Source organism: Bombina bombina, chromosome 3, assembly GCF_027579735.1.
Source record: "Bombina bombina isolate aBomBom1 chromosome 3, aBomBom1.pri, whole genome shotgun sequence".
NCBI lineage: Eukaryota > Metazoa > Chordata > Amphibia > Anura > Bombinatoridae > Bombina > Bombina bombina.
The window spans coordinates 40,963,779-40,986,980 of record NC_069501.1 but is presented as its reverse complement, the minus strand read 5'-3'; the positions used below and the strand labels follow the sequence as shown (position 1 = coordinate 40,986,980).

The 23,202-nt window shown below is 37.3% G+C and overlaps 1 protein-coding gene across 1 annotated transcript in view; it reads right to left on the bottom strand.

The window, feature by feature from the left end:
- Window positions 1-22,898, bottom strand: part of STXBP5L (syntaxin binding protein 5L) — a 1,275,950-nt gene extending 1,253,052 nt beyond the window's left edge. The window contains exon 1 of the mRNA XM_053705139.1: window positions 22,704-22,898. Coding sequence (XP_053561114.1) covers window positions 22,704-22,898 — 195 coding nt within the window. The remainder of the gene's footprint in view (window positions 1-22,703) is intronic.
- Between the last annotated feature and the right edge of the window lie 304 nt (window positions 22,899-23,202).

Here is a 23,202-nt window from a genome sequence, read left to right as displayed (position 1 = left end):
ACTGGGGTTGCAACGTTTTCTCCATTGGGACAGGAGTGACTGAATTATCTTGGGAGCATGCCATATCAGCTGCAGCTGTACCTTTAGTAGAATCTATGGGCTTAAGATAATGACTCATAGATTTAGGAGCACTGATTTTATCAGGTCTGCTTGCTCTTTTATTAGGCATGCCCTGAAATATACTTTCCCAGTGGGGTTATGAATGCAGATTAAAAGATACAAGGGATTCTGTGCCTCTCCCTTATGGAGTATCTCCACTGTATAGCTAGATTCAGACTCACAATGTGGTTTGCAGGGGTTTAGGGAAATATTATAAAAAGGTCTCCTGTGGCAGAGAGTCTCTGGGGCCCAGTCAGGAAGATGAGCCTTTAGGGTAATTACTTAACTTATGTGTTGCCCCTTAGAATATTCCCCTACGGGAGCAGTAGATATATTATGTCTGCTATGAAGCCGTTATGACAGACCTGCGCCCCCGGGAAAGCAAATAACTTAGTGCCCTGCGGTGAAAGCCTCAAGGATTATGCGGCACAAACAACTTCTATATTGAGATCGGTGTTACCTGCAGTAAATCCCTATGGCATCCACTCTCCCTGCTTACCCTCACACAAGGCACCAGTAAAGCTGAGGTCCGGTATCAGTCCGGAAGCAAGCAACCAATGCGATGCGCAGGCCTCTCTGCTTTCACTGCCGCATGGCCATTGGGAGCAGTTCCAGCAAGAGCCGCCTAGGCCTTTAAGCTTTCCGCTGATTAGAAGCCCTCCGTGAGATCCGGTGCTCTCCTGAAGCTTGTCTGTCGCAGCGGTATGAAGGCAATCAGCTGACAGGTCAGGATTACAGATGCGAGTGGTCTTTAGCTGATGGGTATGTCCCGGCTCTGAGCTGAAGGCTGTATGCAGGGTCAGATGAGTCCTCCACGTGGGGACCCGGCACTTGAGATTCTATGTCGGCAGCTCTCAATAATAAGCCGATCTCCCAGCCACACAGCAGTTATTGTCCCATATAAGCACCAAAGCGTTTGAGATTATTAGTTAGGCTATTAGTACTACATAAAGAGCTTTTTGTCAGATTAGGATGCAGGAGCCCTCCTAATGTGCGACCATCTTCCTGCGTGGTCAGGCTCCGCCCCCCCCCCCCCCCCCTAGTCAGCTTTTTACAGCTATGCTGCATCACTTTCAAGTGTTTAAACATTTGGGTATTATGGCCCTTTAAGCAACTAAAATTAGAGAAACCAACTAAAACACTGAATGAATATTTTGAGTTTAACATAAACTCAGTCACTGACCCTTACATACTCTGGGAAGCCCATAAATGCACCATCAGAGGGGAACTCAAACTTAAATCTCACATACAAAAAATAGCTAAACAATTTTACAGCACACTAACCTTTAAACTAGCCCAAGCTGAATATAACCATAAAAAGATCCCTCTAACACTTAGACCTTAGCAGACATAAAAGACCTTAGTAAACTGCTTAATGGCTTTCTATCAGTTGAACATCAAAAATCTCACATGAGAACTAGACAACTCTATTTCTATGAAGGGAACAAGGCGGGCAAACTTGTGGCTCGTGCCCTTAAACAGAATAAACTGAAATCATATATACACTACCATAGACTACCCGATAACACAAGAGTAAAGACCACTCCTGAGATCCTAAAACAATTTCATGAGTATTACTCTTGGTTATATAATATTAATCCACATGAACACATAGATACAGAAGACCTCAACCTCCTAGACTATCTACAAACCTGCAAACTACCTCAACTTACAGATGACCAAATAAAAGATCTGAGCTCACCTATAACTTCATCAGAAATTACTTCAGCTATAAAACAACTCAAAGTGTGGAAATGTCCAGGTCCCAAACTTTTCTGCCAATTCTACTCCCACATATGCTGCATATGTTTAATCTCAATTCCCATACTACCACTTTTCCAGCATCTATGTTGGAAACCCACATGTGCGTCTTACCCAAGCCAGGGAAACCCCCAGGATTGTCCATCTAACTTTAGACCTATCTCACTGTTGAATGTTGACGTCAAGCTCTACTCATAAATTCTCTGGGATATAGCCTGAACAAAATTCTTCCATCCTTAATATAAATCAAGCCGGATTTACTCCGGCTCAAGAAGCCTGAGGTAATACCACTAAAATAATTACATCACTTAAATATGCATCCTCGCATCAAATCCCCTCTATATTGGCGTCAATAGACGTGGAAAAAGCCTTTGATAGGCTACATTGGACCTTCCTTAGACAGACACTTACGAAATTTAGATTCTTAAACATCTTTATTGAAAACATATTTTGCCCTTTACAGTCAGCCCAGTGCTAAAATCTTATTAAATAATGACTTTTCTCCCTCACTTCCAATATTAAATGGGACACGACAGGGATGCCCGTTCTCGCCACTGTTTGTGCTAGCAATGGAAGTTTTGGCTGCTAGAATCAGACAACATTAGTGGCATCCAAATTGGCCCTCAAGAATATAAAATCACCCTCTATGCCGATGTAATACTCCTTACTCTTTCAAAAAAGTATGTGGAACTGTGTTCCACAAAAAGAACTGCTTAAACAGCACTCTATGCCCAGACTATGTAAAGGTGGAAAAACTGACTTAAAATTTAACTTTTATTAGTTTTTTTTTCCATTTAAAAGATGGGTGAACATTACAAAAACTGATTAAAATCACTGTCAGAAACAATGTGCTACTCTTTTGGAGTGTCTCACTTATTTATCCAATCCGGCCTTGTATAATGTATTGGAGACACTTTAATTGTGCACTATCAGAGTGACCGCTATATTTGCTAAAATAGCTGTAATCATAGATTCAGATTTTGACCATTATCAAAAGATCCTATTTTGGGTTGATATCTATTGGTCAAATGACTTTAATTAAACTTGTGTGGTTCTTAATTTGGCAATTGATAGTATTGTTTAAACTATTTTGCCTATTGTGTCCGCAAACTTTTTCATCAATTGCGGGATATATTGTATTATATAGAATTGTGCTCTAGTCACTGGCTCAATATTATGCTTTAACTAAGTTTTTCTAATTAGCGTTAAATCTTTATTTGCATATTTCATGTGTATATGTAGGGTTTACAATGTTTACTGGGTTTGTGCTCGATTGTTCTCACTGGATAATCATATATCCTTTGTTGTATATTTCTGATTCCACAGTTGGTTAATGTGTCAATATATATATATATATATTGTAACATCAATTGCGTGATATTATTGGTTTATTTGTCACTCCTTAATAGTTAAATGTTACAACTATGGAATAAATTGTATATATTGATCTTATTTTTTCTTTCAATTTTTCTTCAACTGTTATTGTTTCTAAACTGTTTATAAATTCTGTATTTGTTGGAGAGTTTTACAGAAAATATATTCCTTATCAAATCTCGATATTTGATTAGTAAACGCCACTGATTATGGATATATTGAGCTTAGTTTTTCATTCAAATTTTCCTTCAACTATTGTTGTTTCAACACTATTTTTAATTGCTGTATTTATTGATGAATTTTTTTAAATACATATGGCCTAGATTTGGAGTTTGGCGTTAGCCGTGAAAACCAGCGTTAGAGGCTCCTAACGCTGGTTTTAGGCTAACTCCGGTATTTGGAGTCACTCAAAATAGGGTCTAACGCTCACTTTTCAGCCGCGTCTTTTCCATACCGCAGATCCCCTTACGTAAATTGCGTATCCTATCTTTTCAATGGGATTTTTCGAACTAGATTTTTCTAGAGTCGTGGCTGAAGTGAGCGTTAGACATCTAACGACAAAACTCCAGCCGCAGGAAAAAAGTCAGTAGTTAAGAGCTTTCTGGGCTAACGCCGGTTTATAAAGCTCTTAACTACTGTGCTCTAAAGTACACTAACACCCATAAACTACCTATGTACCCCTAAACCGAAGCCCCCCCACATCGCCGCCACTCGATTAAATTTTTTTAACCCCTAATCTGCCGACCGCCACCTACGTTATCCTTATGTACCCCTAATCTGCTGCCCGTAACACCGCCGACCCCTATATTATATTTATTAACCACTAATCTGCTCCCCACAACGTCGCCTCCACCTGCCTACACTTATTAACCCCTAATCCGCCTCACTAACCCTATAATAAATAGTATTAACCCCTAATCTGCCCTCCCTAACATCGCCGACACCTAACTTCAATTATTAACCCCTAATCTGCCGACTGGAGCTCACCGCTATTCTAATAAATGTATTAACCCCTAAAGCTAAGTCTAACCCTAACACTAACACCCCCCTAAGTTAAATATAATTTACATCTAACGAAATTAATTATCTCTTATTAAATAAATTATTCCTATTTAAAGCTAAATACTTACCTGTAAAATAAATCCTAATATAGCTACAATATAAATTATAATTATATTATAGCTATTTTAGGATTAATATTTATTTGACAGGCAACTTTGTAATTATTTTAACCAGGTACAATAGCTATTAAATAGTTAAGAACTATTTAATAGTTACCTAGTTAAAATAATTACAAAATTACCTGTAAAATAAATCCTAACCTAAGTTACAATTAAACCTAACACTATACTATCATTAAATTAATTAAATAAACTACCTACAATTACCTACAATTAACCTAACACTACACTATCAATAAATTAATTAAATACAATTCCTACAAATAAATACAATTAAATAAACTAGCTAAAGTACAAAAAATAAAAAAGAACTAAGTTACAAAAAATAAAAAAATATTTACAAACATAAGAAAATTATTACAACAATTTTAAACTAATTACACCTACTGTAAGCCCCCTAATAAAATAACAAAGACCCCCAAAATAAAAAATGCCCTACCCTATTCTAAATTACTAAAGTTCAAAGCTCTTTTACCTTACCAGCCCTGAACAGGGCCCTTTGCGGGGCATGCCCCAAGAAGTTCAGCTCTTTTGCCTGTAAAAAAAAAAACCATACAATAACCCCCCCCCCCAACATTACAACCCACCACCCACATACCCCTAATCTAACCCAAACCCCCTTAAATAAACCTAACACTAAGCCCCTGAAGATCTTCCTACCTTATCTTCACCATACCAGGTTCACCGATCCGTCCTGAAGAGCTCCTCCGATGTCCTGATCCAAGCCCAAGCGGGGGGCTGAAGAGGTCAATGATCCGGCTGAAGTCTTCATCCAAGCGGGAGCTGAAGAGGTCCATGATCCGGATGAAGTCTTCATCCAAGCGGGAGCTGAAGAGGTCCATGATCCGGATGAAGTCTTCTATCAACGGCATCTTCAATCTTCTTTCTTCCAGATCCATCTTGCAGACCTCCGACGCGGAACATCCTCTTCTCCCGACGCCTACTAGCCGAATGACGGTTCCTTTAAGGGACGTCATCCAAGATGGCGTCCCTCGAATTCCGATTGGCTGATAGGATTCTATCAGCCAATCGGAATTAAGGTAGGAATATTCTGATTGGCTGATGGAATCAGCCAATCAGAATCAAGTTCAATCCGATTGGCTGATCCAATCAGCCAATCAGATTGAGCTCGCATTCTATTGGCATATGTTTTTTTTTTTACAGGCAAAAGAGCTGAACTTCTTGGGGCATGCCCCGCAAAGGGCCCTGTTCAGGGCTGGTAAGGTAAAAGAGCTTTGAACTTTAGTAATTTAGAATAGGGTAGGGCATTTTTTATTTTGGGGGTCTTTGTTATTTTATTAGGGGGCTTATAGTAGGTGTAATTAGTTTAAAATTGTTGCAATAATTTTCTTATGTTTGTAAATATTTTTTTATTTTTTGTAACTTAGTTCTTTTTTATTTTTTGTACTTTAGCTAGTTTATTTAATTGTATTTATTTGTAGGAATTGTATTTAATTAATTTATTGATAGTGTAGTGTTAGGTTTAATTGTAACTTAGGTTAGGATTTATTTTACAGGTAATTTTGTAATTATTTTAACTAGGTAACTATTAAATAGTTCTTAACTATTTAATAGCTATTGTACCTGGTTAAAATAATTACAAAGTTGCCTGTCAAATAAATATTAATCCTAAAATAGCTATAATATAATTATAATTTATATTGTAGCTATATTAGGATTTATTTTACAGGTAAGTATTTATCTTTAAATAGGAATAATTTATTTAATAAGAGATAATTAATTTCGTTAGATGTAAATTATATTTAACTTAGGGGGGTGTTAGTGTTAGGGTTAGACTTAGCTTTAGGGGTTAATACATTTATTAGAATAGCGGTGAGCTCCAGTCGGCAGATTAGGGGTTAATAATTGAAGTTAGGTGTCGGTGATGTTAGGGAGGGCAGATTAGGGGTTAATACTATTTATTATAGGGTTAGTGAGGCGGATTAGGGGTTAATAACTTTATTATAGTAGCGCTCAGGTCCGCTTGGCAGATTAGGGGTTAATAAGTGGAGGCAGGTGGAGGCGACGTTGTGGGGGGCAGATTAGGGGTTAATAAATATAATATAGGGGTCGGCGATGTTAGGGCAGCAGATTAGGGGTACATAGGGATAATGTAAGTAGCGGCGGTTTACGAAGCAGCAGATTAGGGGTTAATAATAATATGCAGGGGTCAGCGATAGCGGGGGGCGGCAGATTAGGGGTTAATAAGTGTAAGGTTAGGGGTGTTTAGACTCGGGGTACATGTTAGAGTGTTAGGTGCAGACATAGGAAGTGTTACCGCATAGCAAACAATGGGGCTGCGTTAGGAGCTGAACGCGGCTTTTTTGCAGGTGTTAGGTTTTTTTTCAGCTCAAACAGCCCCATTGTTTTCTATGGGAGAATCGTGCACGAGCACGTTTTTGAGGCTGGCCGCTTGCGTAAGCAACTCTGGTATCGAGAGTTGAAGTTGCGTTAAATATGCTGTACGCTCCTTTTTTGGAGCCTAACGCAGCCTTTATGTGGACTCTCAATACCAGAGTTATTTTTATGGTGCGGCCAGAAAAAAGCTGGCGTTAGCTACGCGGGTCTTTACAGACAAAACTCCAAATCTAGCCGTATATTTCTTATCAAATCTCAGTGTTTATTTGATTGATAGACGCCACTGAATATGGATGTATTTCTTAACAAATCTCAGTATTTATTTAACCTTCTTTAAAGGTGATTTTATATATATATATATATATATATATATATATATATATAACCAAAATACCATTAGATATATGTAGAAATATGTATTTATAAATAAGAAAATATTCTTCTATAAAGAACATTGGAATGTGAAATATTCATATTATCATGTCGGGCTACCGCACTTGAGAATATACAATTGTGTTTGCACGCAAGTAGGGTTTTCTTTCTACTTTTTTGCTCCGTTGACTACTATGGGAGAATACATTAACACACGCACGATATTGTAAGTTCGGCTTTTTATGCTCGCCAGGTTAGTTTGCAATGCTTGCAAAACCTGACGCATGCAAAAAGCGTATTTCTAGCACAGTTAATGCTCGATCTGTAAATAAAGCTCCACTTGTAATATGGTCCTTACTATGTTATTATAAGGCCATGACTTTACAAAGGGTGATAAACTGACACAGTGCAGCAAAACCCAAAGCCTGGGTTTCCTTGACTCAAACATACTATAAAATTCTAAATGTTGGATCCCCAGGGAATGTAAGCTGCTAACAGTTTATCAATTCAGCCTTTATAAACATATCTTCCATATATGAGATTTAATCTTGAAATCTTCAGCAGGCATTTCTCCTCATGTCCCCCCCCCCCCTGTCCTCAATCTCAATCAATGCAGAATTCCAGGAAGGTCCCATTCCTGGGTATAAGAGAGGGTGATAAATATAGGCACTATGATCCCTTTTGTAGAACTAGTTCGCCAGGGGAACCAAAATCCAAACATGACCTGGTAGGGGTGGCCGGAGGTAGTTTTGTCCCATAGCTTCCCAACTCCCCAAATTTATCCAGGTATACCCAGAAATACAAAAAACATAATTTATGCTTACCTGATAAATTCCTTTCTCCTGTAGTGTAGTCAGTCCACGGGTCATCATTACTTATGGGATATTAACTCCTCCCCAACAGGAAGTGCAAGAGGATCACCCAAGCAGAGCTGCTATATAGCTCCTCCCCTCTACGTCACACCCAGTCATTCGACCGAAAACCAAACGAGAAAGGAGAAACTATAGGGTGCAGTGGTGACTGGAGTATAATTAAAAAATTTAGACCTGCCTTAAAAAACAGGGCGGGCCGTGGACTGACTACACTACAGGAGAAAGGAATTTATCAGGTAAGCATAAATTATGTTTTCTCCTGTTAAGTGTAGTCAGTCCACGGGTCATCATTACTTATGGGATACCAATACCAAAGCTAAGTACACGGATGACGGGAGGGACAGGCAGGATCTCTATACGGAAGGAACCACTGCCTGAAGAACCTTTCTCCCAAAAACAGCCTCCGAAGAAGCAAAAGTGTCAAATTTGTAAAATTTGGAAAAAGTATGAAGAGAAGACCAAGTTGCAGCCTTGCAAATCTGTTCAACAGAGGCCTCGTTCTTAAAGGCCCAAGTGGAAGCCACAGCTCTAGTAGAATGAGCTGTAATCCTTTCAGGAGGTTGCTGTCCAGCAGTCTCATAGGCTAAGCGTATTATGCTACGAAGCCAAAAGGATAGAGAGGTAGCAGATGCTTTTTGACCTCTCCTCTCTCCAGAATAAACGACAAACAGGGAAGAAGTTTGTCGAAAATCTTTAGTTGCCTGTAAATAAAATTTCAGGGCACGGACTACATCTAGATTGTGCAGAAGTCGTTCCTTCTTTGAAGAAGGGTTAGGACACAATGATGGAACAACAATCTCTTGATTGATATTCTTGTTAGTGACTACCTTAGGTAAGAACCCAGGTTAAGTACGCAGAACTACCTTATCTGAATGAAAAATCAGATACGGAGAATCACAATGTAAGGCTGATAATTCAGAGACTCTACGAGCCGAGGAAATAGCCATTAAAAACAGAACTTTCCAAGATAACAGCTTGATATCAATGGAGTGAAGGGGTTCAAACGGAACACCCTGTAAAACGTTAAGAACTAAGTTTAAGCTCCATGGCGGAGCAACAGATTTAAACACAGGCTTAATCCTGGCTAAAGCCTGACAAAAAGCCTGAACGTCTGGAACTTCTGACAGACGCTTGTGTAAAAGGATGGACAGAGCTGAGATCTGTCCCTTTAACGAACTAGCAGATAAACCCTTTTCTAAACCTTCTTGTAGAAAAGACAATATCCTAGGGATCCTAACCTTACTCCATGAGTAACCCTTGGATTCGCACCAGTGTAAGTATTTACACCATATCTTATGGTAAATTTTCCTGGTAACAGGTTTCCTAGCCTGTATTAAGGTATCAATTACTGGCTCCGAAAATCCACGCTTTGATAAAATTAAGCGTTCAATTTCCATGCAGTCAGCTTCAGAGAAATTAGATTTTGATGTTTGAAAGGACCCTGAATTAGAAGGTCCTGTCTCAGAGGCAGAGACCAAGGTGGACAGGATGACATGTCCACTAGATCTGCATACCAGGTCCTGCGTGGCCACGCAGGCGCTATTAGAATCACTGATGCCTTCTCCTGTTTGATCCTGGCAATCAAACGAGGAAGCATCGGGAAGGGTGGAAACACTCTATTGGGCTCCACCTTGGCTTTTGAACATATTGCACAAAGAGTTTCCTCTGTGTCAGACATGTTTAAACAAACTAGCAATTAGACTAGCAAGCTTGGAAATACTTTTCAACTAAATTTACAAGCAATATGTAAAAACTTTACTGTGCCTTTAAGAAGCACACAAAAAACTGACACAGTTGAATAAAAATGAACCGGATTAGTTATATAAACCAAATTTAGCAAAGGATTGCACACATTAGCAATGGATGATTAACCCTTAATATCAGAAAAAACGTATAACAATTGACAATATAAGCGTTTTTATCACAGTCAAGCACAGTCTCACAGGTCTGCTGTGAGTGATTACCTCCCTCAAAATTAGTTTTGAAGACCCCTGAGCTCTGTGGAGACGTCCTGGATCATGCAGGGAGAAAAAGACAGACTGTGACTGAATTTCTGATGCGTAGTAAAAGCGCCAAAATAGGCCCCTCACACTCACACTACAACAGTGAGGGAAGCTCAGTAAACTGTTTTAATTTAAAACAACGACAGCCATGTGGAAAATAAAGCCCAAAACAATTTTCACCAAGTACCTCAGATAATTAAACGATTTAACATGCCAGTAAACGTTTAAAATCTTATATATGAAATGTCATTAAAAAGCCTGCTGCTAGTCGCTCACACTGCAAGTTAGGCTAAAAGTTATATGCATAGAGTATTTTCCCAGTGAAGTGCCATTCCCCAGAAATACTAAAGTGTAAACATATATACATGTCAGCCTGATACCAGTTGCTACTACTGCATTTAAGGCTGTACTTACATTATAACGGTATTAGCAGTATTTTCAAAGTCAATTCCATTCCTTAGAAAATAATATACTGCAATATACCTCTTTGCAGGTGAACCTGCCCGCTGTCCCCTGATCTGAAGTTACCTTACTCCTCAGAATGGCCGAGAACAGCAAACGGATCTTAGTTACGTCCGCTAAGATCATATACAAAAACTCAGGTAGATTCTTCTTCAAATTCTGCCTGAGAAGGAAACAACACACTCCGGTGTCGTTTAAAATAACAAACTTTTGATTGAAGATATAAAAAACTAAGTTTAATCACCACAGTCCTCTCACACATCCTATCTATTAGTTGGGTGCAAGAGAATGACTGGGTGTGACGTAGAGGGGAGGAGCTATATAGCAGCTCTGCTTGGGTGATCCTCTTGCACTTCCTGTTGGGGAGGAGTTAATATCCCATAAGTAATGATGACCCGTGGACTGACTACACTTAACAGGAGAAAAAAAAAACTTAACATGGGCTCCAGCACTATATCAAAAATGTTTATCTTACATGCCCATTATTTGGGAGATGAGGGAGAGTCCCTTCCCCTATACACAAAACAACGGCATAAGGAACTGGGCCACGACCGTACCATTTATAAATGGCACAAAATATTTGAGAATACTATAAATCCTTGCCATCTTCACAAACCTTTAAAATAGTTACACCATGGTAAGTGACATCCTTGCGCTTAAAACAAAAATACTTTGCTGCAACTGGATTTTACTGACAAGGAAGCAGTGAACAGGAAGCCTCAATACATAACCACACCCCAGGGATGGTCTGTCAGAACAACTGAATTACTTACTCTTGAGGAATACAGCTATTATAAATGTCAAAAATTAGACTTCTACCAAGGTATCAAATTTTATTGGCAACCGTTCAGAACCTGGGAACATTACAGATGTTACAGATAAGAGAAAAAGGTTAGATAACCTCAAAAGGGGCGGTTAACAAGCACTCATTCCTAGTATGTAAGTAAAATAAAGATTTTTATTAGTTATAATTAAAATACAAGCCTCCAAAGCAAACAGTACCTACAATTAAACTAAGTCACATCATCCCCGTTTCCTGGCCGATAACAGCTCTCTCGGCTTCAGGTGACAGGGACAACGGACTGCTAGTGTTTAAAACCAACAAGATGCACCTAGGTGCACAAAAACAAGCAAACTAGTTTTGGCTGTACTATCAGGTTTTCTCAATGCAGCAGATAAACCGAGGCCCGGGTGCCACCCCTTTAAATAGCACTCTGTGAGATCCATAGACCAATCGTAGGCTGCATAAGAAAAACTCCCACTTAAGAGCAAATCACTTTGTTGTAAGACGCTGTCTTTCATTATCGTATTTTGATTGGCTAGTATATTGCAACCCATTCATGTAAACAAACATATTTATTACGATCTCTTTTTCGATTCATTACTAGTACGTTCATATGGCTGACGAGTGTATGTCTTCATTCATTTATTCATAGTATATGTGATGTATCTTTGATCAGTCATGTATTTGTTACCCTTTGCATCAGAATGGTACATATTGTATCGTAAGTAAATAGAGAGGACCTATTTGTATAACAGACACTCCCACTTACAACACCAACCACTTGGGTGGGGAGGGTGTGTGCAGAAACAATATTCTGATTGGCTGATGTCTGCTATTGTCCCCATTGGTTCCGATACTTTATCTGTATTAATGCTGTGGGATTTAATTATATCTGTTATAACAAAGTCTATCTGCATTTTTAGCAGTATACCGGCAAAGAAACCGAAGGGAGTTAGGTCAATTTTCACTCTGTTATACGATTCCTATTTTGTTTTCAGTGTGATACGCTATGTCACATTCCACTTAGCAGCTCTTATACAACTGTCTGAATGTATGCACAGGAATACCACGGCAAAAATAATACAGCATAACCAGTCCTGAATTTGGGTTTATATTATTCACTTCAAAAATACTTGTTAATATCATGTTTAAACCCATGTAATAGACGTGTATCGTGAACTTAATATTGACACCTATTATTAGATGTAGAGTTAAACTTTATGTATAAAGAAATCGTGTGTAGTTCTTGTCTAAATTATATACTTTCTTAGTGTGAAAACACATATCGGTATTTTTAGCATTTGGTTGAGACTGTATTAACGATATCATACTAAAAGGTTGTATGGTGTTAATATTCACTATGCTGGTGTATTAGTGTACAGATACACATTGCCAAAGGTTAACGTGATCTACAGTTTAACTTAAATAAGTCAGAATATTAACAATCACACAAGTATACAATGTTATAGTGAAATATGGATATGGATATGGATAGTGCTATGGGCGGCAATAAAACACCCAAAAATTACATTCGTAGTTAAGAGCTATCCACAACCTATACCTAGAAAGAACAAGGGTAGTCAGTGGCGCCTGAGGCTGGCTGTCAGTGATAAATGTGAAACAATGTGAGAAAAAATTCCATGAAACAAAAGGCTCAATATATCAAGGGATAAAATATCTGCCGGTATAATACAGGCTCCTGGTGAACAAAAATCAATACAGATCCTTAAGGTGATATCCTCCTGTCCTAATAAATTTTAATCTAATTGAGTAAAGACTGAGGTCCAATGATTTTATAACATTCATAAAAATGAGAAATTTAATAAAGTAAATAGGTTATAAATACACCGGTGTAGATAGATATAAATGCATATAAACAATTATATAAAGATTGCAATAAAAGAAAATATAAAAAGAAAATATAAAAATATACGAGTTCAGGAGAGTGAAAGAGTTAACTACAATAGACACTGTAGCAGCGTTTGAGTTGTTAAACTTGTAGAAAAAGGCTTGTGTTAGAGCCGAAACGTCTGGTTTCTTTTTTGCACTGATTAAAACGGATTGCTGATAAAAACCTGTGTGCCTGCTGTTCTTGGATCTTTCTGCAATACGGAGACCGTCCGTTGGATTCAGTTCCTATTCACTGTATGTATGCTTTGGCTGAGCACCAGGTTGCTGTGAAGATAAAGTGTGTGCCGTATCCTCTTGCTGAGATATATTTATATATATATATATATATATATATATATCTACACATAACTACTTCGTCTGACGACAAATTCTTTTTACAAATATGTGGTACTGCCATGGGTACATCCTGGTCACCTATTTATGCCAATATGTAGCTGGGCTGGTGGGAAGAGATGATAGTGTTTAATGACAACATGAACCTATATACTTAATACATCTCTCACTGGTCCAGGTACATAGATGACATTCTACTTATATGGGAGGGTCCAATTGAAATTTTGCAAAATTTCATTGAATCCCTGAATACCAATCCTTTTGGCCTATTTCTGACATATAATACTAGTATGGAAAAAGTTGAATTCTTAGATCTGACCACTGTGAAACAAGATGACAGACTTGTGACAGAATCTTACAGAAAACCGACTGCCACTAACAACATACTACACGCCAGCAGTCACCACCATCCATCTACTATTCATAGCCTCCCATATGGCGAATATTTAAGACTAAGAAGGAATAGTACAGATATTGGCTCTTTTAAAAAAAGCAGCTTGTGAATTGAAAGTAAGACTATTGTAACGTGGCTACACAAAGAAACTATTAGCCAGGGCCTATCAGAAGGCATTAGCAAAAGATAGGTCAGAACTTCTCAGACCAAGAAAGCCAACACCATCAGATACCAACTCGATAAGATTCATATCCACTTATAATAGTCAAAGTGATAAAGTAACAGCCATCATTAACAAACATTGGCATATTCTAAAAAGTGATGATAAACTTAAGACGTTATTACCTACTAACCCCTCTTTCACTTTTAGACGTGCCAACAACTTGATGGACAATCTAACAGTCACTTAATAGGAACAGAAATAAGAAACCTATCCATCAAGGCTCCATCCCCTGTGGGCATTGTAAAACATGCCAGTATATGGTTAAAAAAGATACAATTGTAGACAGATTTTCCAAAATATGGAAAATCAAAAGCCACATTAACTGCCAAAGTGAAAATGTCATTTATTGCTTATCCTGCTCATGTAATATGATTTATACAGGAATGACAACACGCAAATTGAGCACTAGAATGACAGAACATCTAAGTAACATTCGCAACGCACGTAGAGATGCAGAAGAGGGCAAACAGTTAACAAGTGTAGCTAGACACTTTCTTCAATACCATTCTGGCAAAACTACCTCTTTTAAATGCTGGGGTCTGGAAAAGATAAAACCTGGGATTAGAGGCGGCAACAGTGAGAAAATCCTGTTGCAGAAAGAAACAGGTTGGATTTTCAGACTCAATACTGTTATACCTAACGGGATGAATAAGCAAACAAATTTTGGGTATTTCTTTAAAAATCACTTCCTTTGTGACTATTTAAGAATGATAATTAAAAATATCAGTGTTCCTTGTTCCACTTTCTCCGAAGTGGAAAAATATGAATCTTAAACATCTGAGTATACAGTATATATATATATATATATATATATATACATATACATATACAAGGGTTGATACAGCACCTATATATCCATTAAAATATGGGTAATGTATGGGAATATGAATAAAAGAGATAAATAATAGATAAAAAAATATTGATAATAAATAAAAAAAAGATATAAAAATATATAGTAAAATAAATAATAGTAAAAAGTAAATAAATTGTGAAACAATGTTCATATAAGTCTTTAGAATGTATACAGTCCGTAATAAATCTTCACATAAAGTTGATATGCAGTAATAGATGGTATATAATACCCTTACCAGATATTACCCCAATCTAATGAGGTAAGTATGCCGCACTGGGGGTATATATAGATAGTAGAATCTTCTCCTTGTATCCAGATGTGATGCCTCTTGGGTTTTCGTTAGGCTCCTGGAGTATGCAGGGATGTGTTTCTGGTTGTAAATAGATCCCTTGCACTTCCTTTGGGTTGGTAGTTAGCCTCTTGGAGTACCTTTTCTGTCTTGGTATAAACTTTCTCCAGATATGTCAGAGTCCTAATGCATTCAGTAAATTCTTACCACTTCAGCACTTGGTCTAATATAATGTCCCTTTCTTAGGGGTCAATCATCCACAGAAATAAGCCTTCTGGAGTCACTTTCTGAGCCACAGGACCCTCTCACATGGAACTGCATGCACTGCCTTGAAATTAACTGAAGACTTCTTGACTACGAATGTAATTGTTGGGTGTTTTATTGAAATTAACTGGAAAGCTCTTGACTACGAATGTAATTGTTGGGTGTTTTATTGCCGCCCATAGCACCATCCATATTCATATTTCACTATAACATTGTATACTTGTGTGATTGTTAATATTCTGACTTATTTAAGTTAAACTGTAGATCACGTTAACCTTTGGCAATGTGTATCTGTACACTAATACACCAGCATAGTGAATATTAACACCATACAACCTTTTAGTATGATATCGTTAATACAGTCTCAACCAAATGGTAAAAATACCGATATGTGTTTTCACACTAAGAAAGTATATAATTTAAACAAATGGTTTAAGGACTACACACGATTTCTATATACATAAAGTAACTCTACATCTAATAATAGGTGTCAATATTAAGTTCACGATACACGTCTATTACATGGGTTTAAACATGATATTAAAGTGAATGTAAAGTTAACTGCAATCGGTCACGCCACATGAAACATATTCTAAAAATAACTAGACTTTCATTCATCATTCCTTTATAAAACAGAATAGTACTCACAAATTTGAACTTTGAAGTCTATCTCTATTCACGCTGCATCTCCGCCCGCTATAGATCAGTTTTGAGTGACAGATTTCTCAGATTATTCTGTCTAATCACATTTCATACCCCGTGGGATTCATCCCCTTTCCTCCTACGTCACGTTAGTATTGTGCGCATGCGCTAATCCCTATTCATCGGATGGAACCTAGATGCGCGTCCACGATTCGCGCATGCTCAATGCCGCTGCTAATGAAAAATATATGACTGCTCCTTCGATCGCTGAAAGTAAGTGGCATTGAGATCTGCTGTTGCGCATGCGCAGGACCACTCTCTCTCTCTCAGGGGTGCGCTTGACACATATGTATAGAGCGGGTGGGACCGCTGTATACGTCAGACATATAGAAGAAGGAAGTCGGCTCTGGGAGGAGCTTGGAAATAAACGGTAGATTTATTTATTTATAATTTATGATAAAATCGTAATTCGGATTTAAAAAAAAACATAATGATTTTAATTGTATACCATAGATGAACGCTTAGCAGGCTTACATGAAGATAAAATTGACATTCACTTTAACAAGTATTTTTGAAGTGAATAATATAAACCCAAATTCAGGACTGGTTATGCTGTATTATTTTTGCCGTGGTATTCCTGTGCATACATTCAGACAGTTGTATAAGAGCTGCTAAGTGGAATGTGACATAGCGTATCACACTGAAAACAAAATAGGAATCGTATAACAGAGTGAAAATTGACCTAACTCCCTTCGGTTTCTTTGCCGGTATACTGCTAAAAATGCAGATAGACTTTGTTATAACAGATATAATTAAATCCCACAGCATTAATTCAGATAAAGTATCGGAACCAATGGGGACAATAGCAGACATCAGCCAATCAGAATATTGTTTCTGCACACACCCTCCCCACCCAAGTGGTTGGTGTTGTAAGTGGGAGTGTCTGTTATACAAATAGGTCCTCTCTATTTACTTACGATACAATATGTACCATTCTGATGCAAAGGGTAACAAATACATGACTGATCAAAGATACATCACATATACTATGAATAAATGAATGAAGACATACACTCGTCAGCCATATGAACTTACTAGTAATGAATCGAAATAGAATCGAAAAAGAGATCATAATAAATATGTTTGTTTACATGAATGGGTTGCAATATACTAGCCAATCAAAATACAATAATGAAAGACATCATCTTACAACAAAGTGATTGGCTCTTAAGTGGGAGTTTTTCTTATGCAGCCTACGATTGGTCTATGGATCTCACAGAGTGCTATTTAAAGGGGTGGCACCCGGGCCTCGGTTTGTCTGCCGCATTGAGAAAGGCTGATAGTACAGCCGAAACTAGTTTGCTAGTTTTTGTGCACCTAGGTGCATCTTGTTGGTTTTAAACACTAGCAGTCCTTTGTCCCTGTCACCTGAAGCCGAGGGAGCTGTTATCGGCCAGGAAACAGGGGGATGATGTGACTTAGTTTAATTGTAGGTACGGTTTGCTTTGGAGGCTTGTATTTTAATTATAACGAATAAAAATCTTTATTTTACTTACATACTAGGAATGAGTGCTTGTTAACCGCCCCTTTTGAGGTTATCTAACCTTTTTCTCTTATCTGTATTATTATTTGTGGGTTAGCACCGGAAATTGTTATTTCTATTAATTCCAGTTCACACGTAACTAGTGCCAGTGCTCTCATTTTTTTTAATTTACTATAAACATTACAGATGGAAACACTTCCCAGGACCAGGTCTCCTCTTCCCCTTCCAGACTGATTACATATTATGCCTGACAAATAGGTTTAAAAATTAGGAGCCAGTAAGAATTTTTAGGAGCCAGACAGTTAGATTTGCATATAGATATATGTAGAATAACCTAAAAAGTTAGGAGCCAGGGGTTTTTAATAAATTATATATATATATATATATATATATATATATATATATATATATATATATATATATATATATATATATATATATATATATATCTCCGCACATCAAAGAAGGCACTAAACGTTTTCGGGGTCTCCCCCGTCCTCAGACCCCGAAAACGTTTACTAATAAACGGCTTATTTAAACGGAGAGTGCCTTCTTTGATGTGCGGATATTTGAATGCTTGTAAGCGCACCCCGGCAGCTGGATGTGAAGAGAGTGCTGGTTCCCTGCTTTTGTGTGTATATATATATATATATATATATATATATATATATTCTCTTTCTTTTGGGGGCAATTGAGGCACGTTTAGAAAATGAACCAGAGAAATGATCGCTGGTTAATTTTCTGAGCACTAATTGTTACTGAAAGCTTGTGGTAGCAATAACTAACCACTTGTAATGGCTGGTTAATTATCGCAGACCCGTAAACAGGCAAATTTTCCTGTTTACGGCGTGCGATAAATTAGCGCTCCATTTATAATCTAGCCCTTGGAAAGTGTTTTTTTTTTTTTTTTTTAACAGCATACTTTTTCTGAATTATGAAAATTGGCTTGCAGGGCCTTTTAACGAACGGTTTTCTCTTTTGGTGTTCTGCATATGTTTTAAATTATGGTTTGAAGAATCCCAGGAACCTGGATTCATACAATTGCATTCCTGGATCTTGGATTATTTTGAATATTGTTATAAAAAATACCTTAGCATGCCTCTTCATACTTGCAGGCTCCAATGTTTGATATAGATTTGCTAGGCCAACGAGCCAATAAGGAGCAGAAAAGGGAGATGGATATGATAATAAAACAAAAATAATAAAATTAATTACAGCTACATTCTACATAGTGATTTCATGATCAATGTAGGAATTAATGTATATCCCTCCCTAACGGGTTACTAGTAGAAGAGATTAAAAAACTAGACAATACCTAAGAAACTTTTCAAGGGTATATCAATGCAAATTCAGCTGTATGCAGCCCCATTGCAATGCAGTGCTTCTTTGCTAATATATACTATGCATATAAAACATTATTTCACATTAATTATACTTTCCTGAGCATGTAATATTTCTTATACACCAATAGGCATACCAAAACCCTCAGCAGCTTTTAATGCAGCTTTTGATCTGTCCTCTGTAGGCTGAAAAGCATGTAATTTGTCCACGGCATGCAATCAATTTTTACCTCTAAATAATAATTTTCCATATATTTAAGATTAGTGCATTACTTTTCCATCAATTTTAACCTTAGCACATAGTTTAATTTCCCCCTTCTCTTCTCACCTCCATGAACACTCTCTCATCCACACTATGGGGTCAATTTATTAATGTGTGAGCGGACATGATATGATGTAGCGTAACATGTCCGCTGCACATCGATAAAAGCTGACAGCATACGCTGTCAGTATTTATCATTGTACCAGCAGTTCTGGTGAACTGCAGGTGCAATGCCGCCCCCTGGAAATTTGTGGCCAACCGGCCGCTAGCAGGGGTTGTAAATCAAACCGATCGTATTCGATCGGGTTTCTGTCCGCCGCCTCAGAGCAGGTGGATAGGTTATGGAGCGGTCTTTAGACGGGGCATCAAGCTCCATACGGATATTGATAAATTGACCCGTATATTGTTATGTATTTTATATGTCTAATAAAATGACTGAAAGAAACATGTATCCATAATAAGGATGCAGAAGAAAAATAAATATCCATTCAGGATTAACAAGTTGTCGCTTCCTGTTCTAACTTCAAAAGCAATAAAAATAGTGAAATAAGAAATCCAATTTTTCTTATTTAAAAAAAAAAAAAAAAAAAAAAAGGATGGAAAAAAAAAAAATCAATAGGGTCAAATTACGAGTGGCACACTAACAGTTACATGTAAGCGAAAGGGGGCGTAGCACTCGTATTACAAGTTGAAAGTAAACGCAATCACTTGAGACGAATTTAAGTTAAAGGCATATGAAACCCATATGATAGAGCATGCAAATTTAATCAACTTTCTTATTTACTACTATTTTCAATTTTTCTATGAGAGAGCAAGAGATTATGAATAAATAGAAAATATTCTTCTATGTGAAGAATTTTGGAATGTGAATTATGTGTATTCATATTTTCACTTCAGGTTAGCGCACAAGTAGGGAGTTAGGCTTTTTTTCCACTTGTTTTTGCTCCATTGACTTCTAGAGGGGAATTGTGTTAAAGAGACATGAAACCCATATTTTTTTCTTTCATTATTCAGAAAGAGCATGACATTTTTTAACAACTTTCCAATTTACTTCTTTTATCTAATTTTATTCATTCTCTTGATATCCTTTGTTGAATGGCATATCTAAATAGGCTCTGTCAAGAGCTGCTGATTGGTGGCTGCACATAGATGCCTCGTGTTATTGGCTCACCCATGTGGATTTCTATTTCTTCAACAAAGGATACATAAAGAAAGATTGGATAATAAAGGTACATTGGAAAGTTATTTAACATTGTATTCTCAGTCTGAAATGAATCATAAGAGAAATAATTTATGTTTCATGTCCCTTTAATACAAGTGCAATATCCTGACTTCGGCTTTTTACGTGCATCAGGATAGCACACAAGCAAAAAGGTTTATTTTCAACGTGTAATATGAGCGCTACCCAATACGTGCAAAAAGCTTACTTCTAGTAGAGTGAGCGAGCGAGCGAGCGTTAAATACCGCACCACTTGTAATCTGGCCAAAAAAATTAAATGCATCTATTATCATACAATCAAAAATCAAACAAAAAAATTGTTAGAAAAGACTATGGGGTAGAATTAAAAAATTAGCTGAAGCGAATCATGTCCGCCCGGCATTGCTATATACCGACAGCATACGCTAGCTAGCAGAGTGTCAATCATCGCGATCGGATTGATTGCAGTCCGCCACCTAAAATGCGGCAAAGTTAAGGAGTAGCGGTCTTACGACCACTGCTTCTTAAAGGGACACTGAACCCAAATTTTTTCTTTCATGATTCAGATAGAGCAGAAATTTTAGGCAACTTTCTAATTTACTCCTATTTTCAATGTTTCTTCATTCTCTTGCTATCTTTATTTTAAAAGCAAGAATGTAAGTTTAGAAGCCAAACCATTTTTGGTTCACAACCTGGGTTGTCCTTGCTGACTGGACAGCACCAATAAACAAGTGCTGTCCATTGTACTGAACCAAAAATTTGCTGACTCCTTAGCTTAGATGCCTTCTTTTCCAATAAAGATAGCAAGAGAACGAAGAAAAATTGATACTAGTAGTAAATTAGAAAGTTGCTTAAAATTGCATGCTCTATCTGAATCATGAAAGAAAAAATTTGGGTTTAGTGTCCCTTTAACTTCAGTTTCCGATGAGCCAGAAACTTTGGGAAGATTCAACAGCATCTGTTGCTTGTTAAATCCATCCCTTTACGTATACCAACTGGTGGGTGTAACAGAAAAAAACTATAAGAACACACTTTATGTGTAAAAAAAAATATATTCCAATGGCTGTATAATAAATAAAACATGTATGCATCTGTGGTAGAATTGTTTATGCTTGACTAGTGCCAAGGTATAAAGCTGAAATTTAAAAATGTAAACAAGTCTCTACCAATAAAAAAATAATGTTTGTTTTAACTGGTGTGTATACATTGTACTCCTTTGCATGGTTTAGAATAAATATGCTTCAAAACTAAGGTATAACAATAACAAAAACAATAAAGTAGTGCTGTATTTCAAGTAAAATAAAGTGATATTGCAGAAATTATATGGAGGGGTAAACCAGAGGGTTTTGTAACCTGTACAAAGATTTGTCCTACATGTAATGTAGGAGAGCCCAAATTTGAATATAATAAAGTTGTAGGAAATTATTATAGCAATAATTAGTTAAAACTTTTGGAACTGAAATAATACTGCCACTTCACCTGCTTTACACTTAAAGAACTGAGTATGAGTGAATCCCAAACTTTTCAGTACCTCACCTTTAATGACAAAAATGATTCCAGGTCACATGATTGATTTGGCTAAAAAGACTGCTCCAAAAATGACATTTACATATAAACAATACAAAAATGTGCATAAAGATTCAACTTACAAGGTAAAGTTTTTATGAATACTTCATTGTGCATGCATACTTTTAAAAACCGCTGTACGTTTATATAGTAGCATGCACTATGCCTGCTTTTCAATGAATACTTTGTGTCTGAACACAAAAAAAGTAAATACCTCTGATAACACCTCAAAACTAATCATCTTTATTTTAAAACTGGCATGTCAAATACACTCTAGTTTGCTCAAAATGTGTTATGAATTGAGCCCATGGAGGTTGTCTGGTCCAGTGATGTAAAAGGTGTGGAGATACTCTGAGATGTAACAGCTTTCAGCTGTCGCTGTCACGTTTTATTTGCTCTGAAGCTAAAAAGTCCCAAATTGCTTGTTATCATTATTTGAGTCTGAGCCCTCATGATAGTGAAAAAAAAGTTTTAGAGGCTAAACTTAATAAAATGCACTATACATATTTCACTCCACATAGCTTGTCATCCATGGAGCTGCTGGAGATGCCAGACTTATTAAAAAACTAAGGTTGTGACATGAGTTTCAAGTGAGTCACAGCACCGAGCCCTTGCTTACCTTGCAGATGTGAAAGTGCTCAGAGCTTAGATTCTCCTGGATCTCATTCTCCTTAGGAGACACTATGGACCCAGAGCTTCCGGCTGGATACAACGTACAACCTGTGGAAACCACACCACCTCCTGTTCCACCACCTCCAGCAGGGGGTGAAGCAGTCAGTCCATCCAAAACTTTACGAAAATTAAACTTTTTCATCCTGTATAACCTTTAGGAGTCCAGGAGCAGACCTGCGATATTCATTCCCTGTAGAAAGGGGAGCTGGATATAAATACAGCAATTAAAACGTATGTGTGCATTTTTAAAAATAAATCAACTGAGATACTGTATTTCAGCTCAAAATTCCAAAATTGTATCATATATCAGATACCAATGAAGCCAGTTATCCCTGGGAGGTAGATACATGTCTAGTAATATATAGAATAAACATATGATGTTTATAGAATATTACTTGTCAAAGAAGTGCATTCCCAGAAATATAAAGTAGCCAGCTCCCTCGCTG